Source organism: Tamandua tetradactyla, chromosome 4 (genome assembly GCF_023851605.1).
Source record: "Tamandua tetradactyla isolate mTamTet1 chromosome 4, mTamTet1.pri, whole genome shotgun sequence".
Classification (NCBI taxonomy): domain Eukaryota; kingdom Metazoa; phylum Chordata; class Mammalia; order Pilosa; family Myrmecophagidae; genus Tamandua; species Tamandua tetradactyla.
Window position 1 is genome coordinate 25,311,029 of NC_135330.1, and position 12,282 is coordinate 25,323,310.

Here is a 12,282-nt window from a genome sequence, read left to right on the forward strand (position 1 = left end):
GTAGACATTTTATAATTGGTATCTTTTAGAAAAAGATAAGGCCAAGATAAGGATAAAATCTTAATTTATAAAGATTCTTTGAAGTGGCAGACAATGGTGCCCTCTAATAATTTACCTCCATAATGTTAGAATTTCTTTCCTTTTATGGGGTATATCCTGAGATAAAGTTTAATAACAATTTCTGATTAATTGGAGCAGAGATACTTATTTAGTATATTTTCATTTTAGGTGGAAATTATTACTCTTGATGGGTTGGAAAGTCACTTTCCAATATTTCACATCATCATGGTCTAAATTATTTTTTACAGATAAAAATGTTCTTTTCAATTAGGACTCTTTTTTTTTTTCCAAATTAGAGGAATTATTCTGTTGTACTTTTACATATGGGAAAGATTTTCCTTTCTTTACACCTTTGAATTCTCTTCATCATAGACCTGAAGCCCCATTGGATCAAGAACAGATTACTGCTGCTTATCCTGTAGAAAATAGTCAGTTGGAAGTTCATCCAAAAGCAGACTTTCTCAGAGAATCAAATGAGACTGAAGTACAGAAGTTGCTTAGCAGATCTGTGGAAGACATTAGACCTCACCATACAGACACAAATAATCAGTCTGCTTGTTTTGAAGTACCTGAGCACAAGACTGTATCCACTCCTCAAGAAGAGCGAATTTCAGCTGGAGAAATCCAGCCTATCCGGAAAAGAAGCATTTCCCATGGATCTAACCATACTCAGAAATCTGAAGAGCAAAGAAATGAGTCATCAGCAAGCATTCCTAAAGTAACTAGCAGATACGTTGATTTAAAAGAACCAACAGAAAGGTCAGAGGAAAAAACAAAAAAGGATGGCTTTACACGATCTTCTGAAGGACCAAAACCTGAAAAACTATATAAATCTAAATCTGAAACTCGTTGGGGCCCAAGGCCAAGTTCCAATAGAAGGGAAGAAAGCAATGATAGGCCCGTGAGAAGATCAGGTCCCATTAAAAAACCAATTCTTAGAGATATGAAAGAGGAACGGGAACAGAGGAAGGAGAAAGAGGGAGAAAAGGTTACTGAGAAAATTGTGAAACCTGAAAAGATGGAAAAGAAGGACCCTCTTCCTCCACCCCCACCACCTCCAACACCAAGGCAACTACAGCCAGTTGTACCACCACCTCAACCAGAACTAGAAAAAGTTCCTTCAATAGAAAATTCAAATTTGGCTCAAAAGCCATCTCAAGACATTGAGAAGCCGTTGGAACCTCCGAAAAGCATTCAGGTAGAACCTGCACTTAAAACTGTAAACCAGACTGTCTCAACACCAGTAGTTAAAGAAGAGAAACAACCTGAGAAAATCATCAACAAAGACCTTGTTATAGAGAGACCTCGACCAGATCCAAGACCAGCTGTTAAAAAAGAATCAACTTTACCTCCTAGAACCTATTGGAAAGAAGCTAGAGATAGAGATTGGTTTCCAGATCAAGGGTATAGAGGTCGAGGCCGAGGTGAATATTACTCCAGAGGTCGAAGCTATAGAGGCTCTTACGGAGGGCGTGGCCGGGGTGGTAGAGGACACACACGAGATTATCCTCAGTATAGAGACACTAAGCCAAGAACAGAGCATGTGCCTTCAGGCCCTCTCAGGCAACGAGAAGAAAGTGAAACACGAAGTGAGAGCTCTGATTTTGAGGTCGTTCCCAAAAGAAGACGACAACGTGGTTCAGAGACTGACACAGATAGTGAAATTCATGAAAGTGCAAGTGACAAGGATAGTTTAAGCAAAGGTAAACTTCCCAAAAGAGAGGAACGGTCTGAAAACAAAAAGCCTATAAAGCCTCAATCTTCTTTCAAACCTGAAAATCATGTCCGAATAGATAATAGACCACTAGAAAAGCCTTTTGTGAGGGATGATGATAAATCTAAACCAGGCTTTCTTCCTAAAGGAGAACCTACAAGGCGAGGCAGAGGAGGAACATTTAGGCGCGGTGGAAGGGATCCTGGAGGTCGCCCATCACGCCCTTCCACCTTACGAAGGCCTGCGTATCGGGACAATCAGTGGAACCCAAGGCAGGCAGAAGCTCCTAAACCAGAAGATGGAGAGCCACCAAGAAGACACGAGCAGTTTATTCCTATGCCAGCAGATAAACGACCTCCAAAATTTGAGCGAAAATTTGACCCAGCTAGAGAGCGGCCCCGAAGGCAACGTCCTACCCGACCACCGAGGCAAGATAAGCCTCCCCGATTTAGACGACTAAGAGAAAGAGAGGCTGCCTCAAAAACAAACGAAATAACAGTGCCCACAAATGGCTCAGTTAATAATTTGGTTCAAGAACCAGCTAATACTGCTGGGGATATTTCTGGAAATAAGACTCCAGATTTATCTAATCAGAACTCCTCAGATCAGGCAAATGAGGAATGGGAAACTGCTTCTGAAAGCAGTGATTTCAATGAAAGGCGTGAGAGAGAGGAAAAAAAGAATGCTGATGTGAATGCACAAACAGCCGTAAAAAATGGAGAGAACGTTTTACCTCCAAAGAGGGAAATAGCCAAGAGAAGTTTTTCTAGTCAAAGACCTGGAGTGGACCGTCAGAATCGGCGCAGCAACAATGGGCCACCCAAATCAGGAAGGAATTTCTCAGGTCCTAGGAATGAAAGGAGAAGTGGCCCACCATCAAAAAGTGGGAAGAGAGGGTGAGTACTTTATACTTTTTTAGTTGAACTATGCACAGGGGCCAGTCTGGATAGAGGCTCAAGACCTCTTCTCCCCAGATGCCCTCAAAATGTAAGAATGCTTGAAGAAGAGAGGTGAATGCATCTCATAGTCTTTGCTTACTGTTAAATTTCCTCTTGGGAATTTGTAGCGTTAGGAAAATTTGCACACCTAGGTAGGGATATGTACAATTGTCTCCATTTGTTATGTCATCTTGATTATTAGCCCTCCTCTCTTGTTTACTCTACCTTTTAAAACTGTTGCTGTATATGTGTTCTTTGAACTTTATGTTTTAATCATATATTTGACTGCTCTTTACTGGTTTTCCAAGAGTGAATTTTGAACCTTAAGGATATATTATATTCCCCTCTTGTTGGAAGCCTACAATAAATGATCCAACTAAGATAGAGGCCCAGAAAGCACAGCCATCACTAACCCCAAGGTCACCAAAATGTTAAAACCATGATATTGGCTTTTTTTTAAAAGAATTTTTCTAAATTATGCTAAGTTTGGTATATTCTTTTAAAAATTAAAATTTTGGTTACAGTAAACTAATAATTGATTACTATAGTATTAGAAAATATTATAATAAGTAGCAGTTAAAGAGTCAGAATGCCTAGGTTCAAATCTAGGCTCTGGTACTTAATAATTGAATAAAATCTTTCTTCCTTACAAATAAAATGGGAGATAATAATGGTACTTACAAGAATATATGAAGATTACTGAAATGATATTTGTGAAGTACTTAATATAACTGGTATAGAGTAACCAACTGTTGCTATGGTGTTTTTTTTGGTTTGTTTTTGTTATTGTTTCTTTAGTATCAATTTCTCAGGTTTATGGCCTGAGCCAATAAGAAATTTATTAGGGCAGTGTTGTATTAATATGAGTTCCTTAGTTTCACATACTTATGTCAAATTACTGGACTGGTAAGACAAAATATTTTTGCTGATGATTTAGGAAGGGTTACAGGTAAATATTGCACTTAGCTGTACTTCTTGAGTACTTGCTTGTCTCTAAATTGGAACCTTCCTTTTTCTCACTTGATACTTTAGACTAAGATGAAAATGAATTAGTAAACTCATTTTCCATGGTCTAGTATCACCTGGAAAGTTTTTTAGTAATAACCTAAGAAGGGACTTGTATTCCCAACAACTGTAGGAATACATTTGATGTTTAAAAGTAATTGTTTTCATATCAAAAGTTTTTTGTTTACATTAATATGTAAATCTCATTTAGCCATTTTAAGAATAGACACATAGTATAAACTTATACTTTGTACCACCATTGATCACAAATATTTTCTGTTGAACAATGCTAGACAACACAATAGGAATCTGCAGGGGATAATCAGAATTCTACAATTTTAGTGCTGGAGAGAACTCCAAGTGGCTAATCTACCTCTTTATTTGAGAAGCTTAGTCATCACAAGGGCTTTTGGTATTAAGAGTATGGGTCTTCTAACTCAACAGTGTTTCTTTTAGACTAAACTTTCGTAAATGCAAGTAAGAGCTCTTTTCTCTTGTTTGGGTATGTGGAATAGTAATGACTCAAATTATTATTATTTTGTAGGCCATTTGATGACCAGTCTGCAGGAACAACTGGTATTGACCCCATTAGTGGCAGCTCTGCACATCACCAAGAAGGCATACCCAATGGTACAGGACAAAAGAATTCCAAAGATGTTACTGGAAAAAAAAGAGAAGACCCCAAACCAGGTCCTAAAAAACCCAAAGAGAAAGTAGATGCACTGTCACAGTTTGATCTCAACAATTATGCAAGTATGTCTTAGATTCCTTTTACTGTATTACATTTTAAGTAGATGCTATAAATAGGGGTTACCTACTCATCAAGGAAAACATTGGACCTTCAATGTAGAAAACATAGAGCTGTTTATGAATTGCTAATTGACTTTACTTGAAGCACTAGCTTTAAAAGGTTTGTCTAGAATGCTTGATAAAGTTGTTAAAGATAATCCAGGTTACATTGTACTTCATAAAAAAAGGAGAAAGCCACCCAACTTGGCAAACGGTGTAATAAGGCACAGAATATAATAAGTAAATATGCTTAATTATATCTGTACATATGCTGTGCTCTTTTGAAAAATAGAGAAGAAAAGATTCAACTCAGGTTATAACTGATAAAATTGGTATCAAAGATACAGTAAATAGAGAATAAATATGTTGCAAGGCAGTGTTTGCTATGGTTGAACACTTTAGGAAAGCCTGAAATGAATAGCAAATGTGAAGGATAATACAAGCAATGAGAAAATATTGCATGGGGAAAGTAAAAAAGAATATCTAGAAACAAATGTTTGTACATGTAAAAATGCCCTATTTGTCAACCATTCAATTAATGAGACTGAAACTGGAAATAGTGAATAAAATTGAGATATTTACTAAGTTAACAACAGAGAATAGTAATGGGATACTAGAATTCCAGTATCTGAGATCTATGTGAGATTTTTCTTTCATCTAGTTATACAAATTAAACCTTGATTTGAACTCTGGTCCTGCACAGTATTATTTCTAGCCAGTTGTTCTCAAAGTGTAGTCTCAAGACCATTATAGCATCACCTGGGAATTTGTGAGAAATGTAAATTCTCAGTCTCTGCTCTGGATGTACTGAATCAGAGACTGCAGGGATGCAGCAATATGTGCCTGATAAGTCCTACACATGATTCTGATGCAAGGTACAGTTTGAGAACTACTATTCTAAGCTACCATTTTAGAATTCGTATGGGAAAGAAAGAAGCTGGTGTTAATAATATGTTGAAAAAATTTTTGTTAGATTATTTTGAGCAGTGGTTTTCAACTAGGGTAATTTTGCTGCCCACATACCTCCTCCCCTTCTTCCCCATTTGGCAGTATCTGAAGACTTTTTTTGTTGTCAAAACTGTGGAGTTAGAGTGCTACTGATACCTAGTGGGTAGAGGCCAGAGATGCTGCTAAACATCCTATACTGCACCAACAACCAGCCCAAAATGTCAAAAGTGCCAATGTTAAAAAACTCAGATTTAGAGAGAGCAGTTAAATTAAATCCATGGGAAGCTTGGATGCTAACTTTATTATGAATGTTCCATATGTGAGAGAGTAGAGACAGGCATCCATTTAAATACCACATTTGGAAAATGACAAAAGTAGATTCATTACAAAAACGGCACATTTGTCTTCCCTAATATTTGTCTACCTATTTTCCTTTTTCTAAAGAACTTATAAAATAGAAATTTTCCAAAGTGCTATATTGGATTAAGATGTGATATAAAAAGATCTCTAGATATTTCTGAATAGGTGATGGAAATTGAGCTATTAATTTTATCTCATTAAAGGTATTTAAGAGTCAGCTTTAGGTTGTTAATAATATTGGTTGAGTACTTTCTCATTAGCCCAAAGTATAGGAAGTACCAGGCAATAACAGGGTAGAGAATAAACAAATTATTGCTCAGATTTCCACAAATGCTATATGTGGTCATGTTAATTAACTCTTCAAAAAAGTTCTAAAGAAGCTCCTTGCGAGGAAGGCAGAATAATGAGTGATGGTGTGGCTGTGAAGATAAGCTTTAAGCCACATATGCAATTTTTAATCTAAATGAAAAACTGATAAATTTAAAATTGTGAATGAAGAGTTCTCTTTACCAGTCTAAAATGGTGGGGAGACTATGGCATCCTTTAAAATGTTTGACTAAAACCATTCAGCAAAACAACCATTGAAATGTTTGACTAAGACCATTCAACAAAACAACTGTATATTCCATTTTGCAGGGTTAATTTCTTAAAGAATTTGAAACACATGTAGAAAGCGTCTTAGATAAAACAGAAAATAATTGATTTTCCCCTTTGAAATGAAGTTTTTATTAGAAAAATAGAATACAGTAAATAATGCTAGTATTCATTTTTCATTGCCCCTTTCAGTCTTTACAAAATGCAAATTTTAGCTATTTAAAAGAATTTGTTCGCAGATAGATTCCCCTGTGAACCCATCCGTGATCATATCCTGTTGGCACCCTCCACAAAGTAATCACCATCTTAAATTGCTTATTTGTCATTTCCAAGACATTATTTGTTTTCACTATATGTATATTCCCCTATTAAAGCATAACAGATGTTATTTGCAAAATTATAATAGTGAGCAGACATACCTATAACCAAAAATTACATCAACTCAACTAATTTAATTTTTCCTTGAAATAAGGTTTAAATGAATGTAGATTTCTTACACTCACTGGGATATACAATAATTTGTAACAAGATGAGCCATAATAGTGGTTAGTTGGACAATAAGTTGAAAATATATCAAGTTATTCATCTGCTAGGTGATTATGATGTATGTACATCTACACTGCTTTGTACTCACATGAAACTTTCACATATATTTCATTTGTTTTTAACACTCTCACACTGTAGATAAGGGTCTCCATAAAAACAAAAGCATTAGGAGCCACAAGAATAGCTAGCTTGGTTACCTCCACACCTAGAAACCTTTAACAAATCAGCGTCACTGAGCTTCTTTCATCCTTTGAAAAGGGGAAAATAATAGTAATACCCACTTCGTAGAATGGGTAGATGCAAATAAGGTCAAGCAGGTACTTTGCAGATCTTGAAAGTGCTGTGCAGATGAGAGGCTTTGAAAGGTAGGGGTAAAATGATTTAACTAAGGTCATAGGATAATTTTTTTTTAGCCATCACCCCTATATGGTTTAGGAGAAACGATTGTGGTAAAATAGAGGTGCAAATTATAAAAAGCAAATAGTTTTAAACTTTTATTTTTGAGCTTATTTCTGGAATCTTCAAATCATGATCCTGAAGTCATTTTACTAATGAGTGGCCATCTTGTTGGGGTAAGAAATGGGAGGTGGGTCATAGTGTGAATTATGAACAGTAGGTCTGTGACTTGTCCTTTTTTTGAAAAAACCTGTTGGACTCAATCTTTGTATTTCTTTAACTCTTCATTTGAAAACGGAAAGTAACATTTTGAATCTTTTTCAATACCCATAGGTGTTGTTATAATTGATGACCATCCTGAAGTAACAGTACTAGAAGATCCCCAGTCAAATTTGAATGATGACGGTTTTACTGAAGTGGTATCCAAAAAACAACAAAAACGTTTACAGGATGAAGAACGCAGAAAGAAGGAAGAACAAATCATACAGGTTTAAAGCTTAACATTACAGAACAAATTTAAAATTGTCTTGGAAATCTAATATGCACAGAGTTGCCATGATTCCATAGATTGCAGTTTTTTGGCATATAAAAGTTTCTCTTGTAATCTAAATTAGTTCATTGAAGACAAATTATTCCATTTAAATCAAGCCAAACTCCTGTTTTATTTAATGCTGCTAGAGGATAAAGATAAATAGAACACATGGTTCATAGTTTTAAAGAGCTCTATTACTTGAGAAAAACAGGAAATTCTTTAAAACTCCTACAGTATAAGGCAGTATATATTAAATTTAACCCTTGGAAGCAGATCTTTTTAGAAGTAATTTATTCTTATTTATTTACTTTAGAAAGGTAATATGGTAGTCCATATACATATATAGTGTAATACCCCAGTTGTATTCCTATAGTTAATTCTTCCATGGCAATATATGAGTTCAATAAAGATAATAGTTTTTTGTCAAATGAAATTTTTGAATTTCAGTATCATGGAAAAGAGATTGTGGACCTATATATCAAAACTATATAATACATACTTGTTTTTACTCTCTGCATCATCTTGGCCTCTCATAATTTAAGATCCCATTAGCAGCTTTAATATTTGCTTTCTATTGAATACCTGTTTTGAAAAGTAAGGGAGATGGTAGTAGGTATTTTTGTTAGAAATTACGTTCATGAACTGTTGTTTTCTGCTGCATTGACAAAAATGATTCATACCTATTTTTTAAGGTCTGGAACAAAAAGAATGCAAGTGAAAAAGGAAGAAGTCAGACTTCTAAGCTTCCTCCAAGATTTGCCAAAAAACAGGCTACAGGGTCCCAGCAAACACAGTCACCAGCCTCAGCTCCAATTCCAGTTTCAACCTCAACTACAGTTCTCGTTTCAACCTCAACTCCTGTTCCAGCCTCAGCCTCAGCTACAGTTCTAGCATCAGCATCAGCTTCAGTTCCAACATCAACATCAGCGCTTGTTCTAGCCTCATCCACAGTTCCAGTTCCAACCTCCCCCTCAGCTCCAGCCTCCACCTCAGCTCCAGCCACATCCTCTGCCTCAGCTCCAACTCCAGTCCCAACCCCCGCCCCAACCCCCATCCTTGCTTCAGCCTCGGCCTCAGCTCCCATCCTTACCTCAGCTCCAGTCTCAATTCCTATCCTTGCTTCAGCCCTAGCACCAGCTTCAAGTCCAACTTCAGCTCTAGCAGTCCCATCCCCATCTACCCCAGCCTCAGCCCCAAGTACCCCAATCCCACTTGCTCCAGCCTCAGCCCCAACTGCTACAGCCCATTCTCAAGCACAGACTCACAAACGAGTCCAAAGTCCACTACAGACTACAACACAGACTTCAAAACAGCCACCACCTTCAATTAGGCTACCTTCAGCTCAAACACCTAATGGCACAGATTTTGTAGCCACAGGAAAATCCATCCAGAACTCACAATCACATGGCACTCTTACAGCAGAATTGTGGGATAATAAAGTGGCCTCAACAACTGTACTGAATGACATCTCTAAGAAATGTAAGTGTACAACAGAGAAGTGATGAGTGGGGGATGAAATGGAATGTTTGCATTTGTTTTCGATTTTATTTATATATTCAGTAAGTTTTTACAATCGTATGTTTATGGATCCAATTTTATGTTCATCAAAAATTCATACAAAGTTTAGGGAGGCTATATTTATTTCAGTATACAAGAATCTCTTATATAATATGAAAAGTCAATGTCTCAGTGTCTGACTGTTGTTAAACAAAGAAGTTAAATTGACTAGGGAATATTGACTTCTAAAATGTAATGGACATATTTTCTGTGACTGCCTCTTTTCAGTAGGTCCCATTAGCCCCCCACAGCCACCGTCAGTCAGTGCATGGAATAAGCCCTTAACATCATTTGGATCACCTACTTCATCAGAGGTATGAATAGATTTAATTCTGGCATTCGTGGGCTTGGTGTGGTAGAATTTGCCTCAAAACAGTTTCTCTAACTTTATTATAAAATCTAGATCTCCTAGAGGGCTTACTTAAAACAGATTGCTGGGTCCCATGCAGTTTCTGATTCCTTAGTTCTAGTTTGAGGCCTTTCTTTTTTTAATTTCTTTTTTCCCAGAGTTGTAGTTTTCTGTTTATTTTTGTAAACAGTTTTATTCACACATCATACAATCCATCCTTAGTGTACAATCAGTGGCTCCTCCACATAAAGATTCACCTCCACAATCTTTATGAGAATATTCCCATTTCTACTGAAAAGAAAGAAAAATCCCATAACTCTGTCTTAGATCCCCCTTTTATTGACATTTAGCTTTGGTATAGTGCCTTCATTTCAATTAATGAAAGAGTATTACATTGTTACTGTTAACTATAGACCTTAGTTTGCATTAACTGTATTCTTCCCATATACCATCCCATTTTTAATAGCTTGTAATACTTACCTACGTTTGTTCTAGTTCATATAAAAACTTGCTTGTGTTTGTACAATTAACCATCATCATCATCACTCTAGGTTTTGCTAAGTTATAAAGTCCCAGTTTTTATCCTCTAATTTTCCTTCTTTTGACATGCATGACCCTTAAATATTGTACTACCATCACACAGTATTGTTCTTTCCATTCCCAAAACCTTTACAATCAGCCTTAAACATTCTGAAACTTAAACATCAGTTGCCCAATCTCTGCCCTCTATCTCCTAATAACCTATGCTCTCTATTTTTGAGTCTGTTTGCTCATAGTTCATATTAGTATGACTATACAATATTTGTCCTTTTGTTTCTGGCGTATTTCACTCAACATAATGTCCTCAAGGTTCATCCATGTTGCATACATCATTTGGTCTAACAGGTGCATAACATTCCATCTTATGTATATGCCACAATTTGCAATACACTTATCGGTTGATGGACATTTGGGTTTTCCATCTCTTGGCAATTGTGAATAATACCTCTATAAAATCAGTGTGCAAATGTTTGTTTGTCCATGCTTTCATTTCTTCTTAGTATATACTTAGTAACAGGATTGCCAAATCATACAACAATTCTGTAGTTAGCTTCCTGAGGAACCACCAAACTGAGGAACCATCAAACTGCCTTCTAGAGCAGCTGCACCATTCTGCATTTCCACCAACAATGAATAAATGTACCCATTTCTCTACATCTTCCAACACTTGTAGTTTTCTGACTTTTTGATAACAGCCATTCTAGTGGGTATGTCATTATGGTTTCAATTTGTATTTCCCTAGTAGCTAGTGAAGTTGAGTATCTTTTCATATGCTTTTGAGCCATTTATATTTCCTCTTTGAAAAAATGTCAGTCCATGTCTTTTGCTTATTTTTTAGTTGGGTTGTTGGTTTCTTTGTTGTTAAGTTGTAGGGTCTCTGTATGTTCTGGATATTAAACCCTATCTGATATGTAGTTTCTGAATATTGTCTCCTATTGTGTAGGCTGCCTTTTACTTTGACATACAAAAGCATTCAATTTTGAGGCATTCTCATTTATCTTTTTTATTTCATTGCTTGCATTTTGGGTGTAAGGTCTAGAAAACCACCTACTACCATAAGATCTTTAAGATAGTTCCCTACATTTTCTTCTGAGAGTTTTATGCTCTTAGCTCTAACATTTAGGTCTTTAATCCATTTTGAGTTAATTTTTGCATAAGTTGTGACATCGAGATTGTCTTTCATTCTTTTGGATATGGATGTCCAGTTCTCCCAACACTGTTTGAAGAGGCTATTCTGTCCCAGTTAAGTAGACTTTTCTGCTTTGTCAAAAAACGATTGTCTGTAGATGAGAGGTCTATTTCTGAACTCTCAATCCAATTCCATTGGTTGGTATATCTTATGTTTTTGCCAATACCATGCTGTTTTAACCACTATAGCATTGTAATATGCTTTGAAGTCAGTAAGTGTGAGACCTCCAGCTTCATTTTTCTTTCTCAAGATATTTTTAGGTATTTAGGGCACTGTGCCCTTCCAAATAAATTTAATTGTTGTTTTTTCTATTTCTGTAAACTAAGTTGTTGGGATTTTCATTGGATTGCATTGAATTTGTTAATCATTTTGGATAGAATTGACATCTTAACTGTATTTAGTCTTCCAGTCCATGAACACACTGTCCTTCCATCTTTTTAGGTCTTCCTTTTTTTCTTTTAGGAATGTTTTGTGATTTTCTCTGTAGAGGTCCTATGTGTCCTTGGTTAAATTTATTCCTAGATATATGATTCTTTTGGTTGCTATTGAAAAAGGAATTTTTTCTTGATTTCTTCCTCACGGTGCTCATTACTCATGTATAGAAGCACTACCGAGTTTTGCATGTTAATCCTATATCCTGCTGCTCTGCTGAACTTATTTATTAGATCTAGTAGCTTTGTTGTACATTTTTCAGGACTTACTACATGTCAGGCCGTATCATAGGCAAAAAAGTGAATGTGGGGTGTACAGATAGTTCAGGGGTTA

General features: G+C 36.2%; 1 protein-coding gene across 11 annotated transcripts in view; it reads left to right on the forward strand.

Annotated features, from left to right (window-relative positions):
• The window catches only part of PRRC2C (proline rich coiled-coil 2C), a 97,506-nt gene that overhangs the window by 59,537 nt on the left and 25,687 nt on the right, over positions 1–12,282 (forward strand). For all 11 annotated transcript variants that reach the window (XM_077156952.1, XM_077156953.1, XM_077156957.1 and 8 more), the window contains exons 16-20: positions 433–2,670; positions 4,262–4,470; positions 7,684–7,838; positions 8,575–9,361; positions 9,668–9,753. In XM_077156952.1, coding sequence (XP_077013067.1) covers positions 433–2,670; positions 4,262–4,470; positions 7,684–7,838; positions 8,575–9,361; positions 9,668–9,753 — 3,475 coding nt within the window. The remainder of the gene's footprint in view (positions 1–432; positions 2,671–4,261; positions 4,471–7,683; positions 7,839–8,574; positions 9,362–9,667; positions 9,754–12,282) is intronic.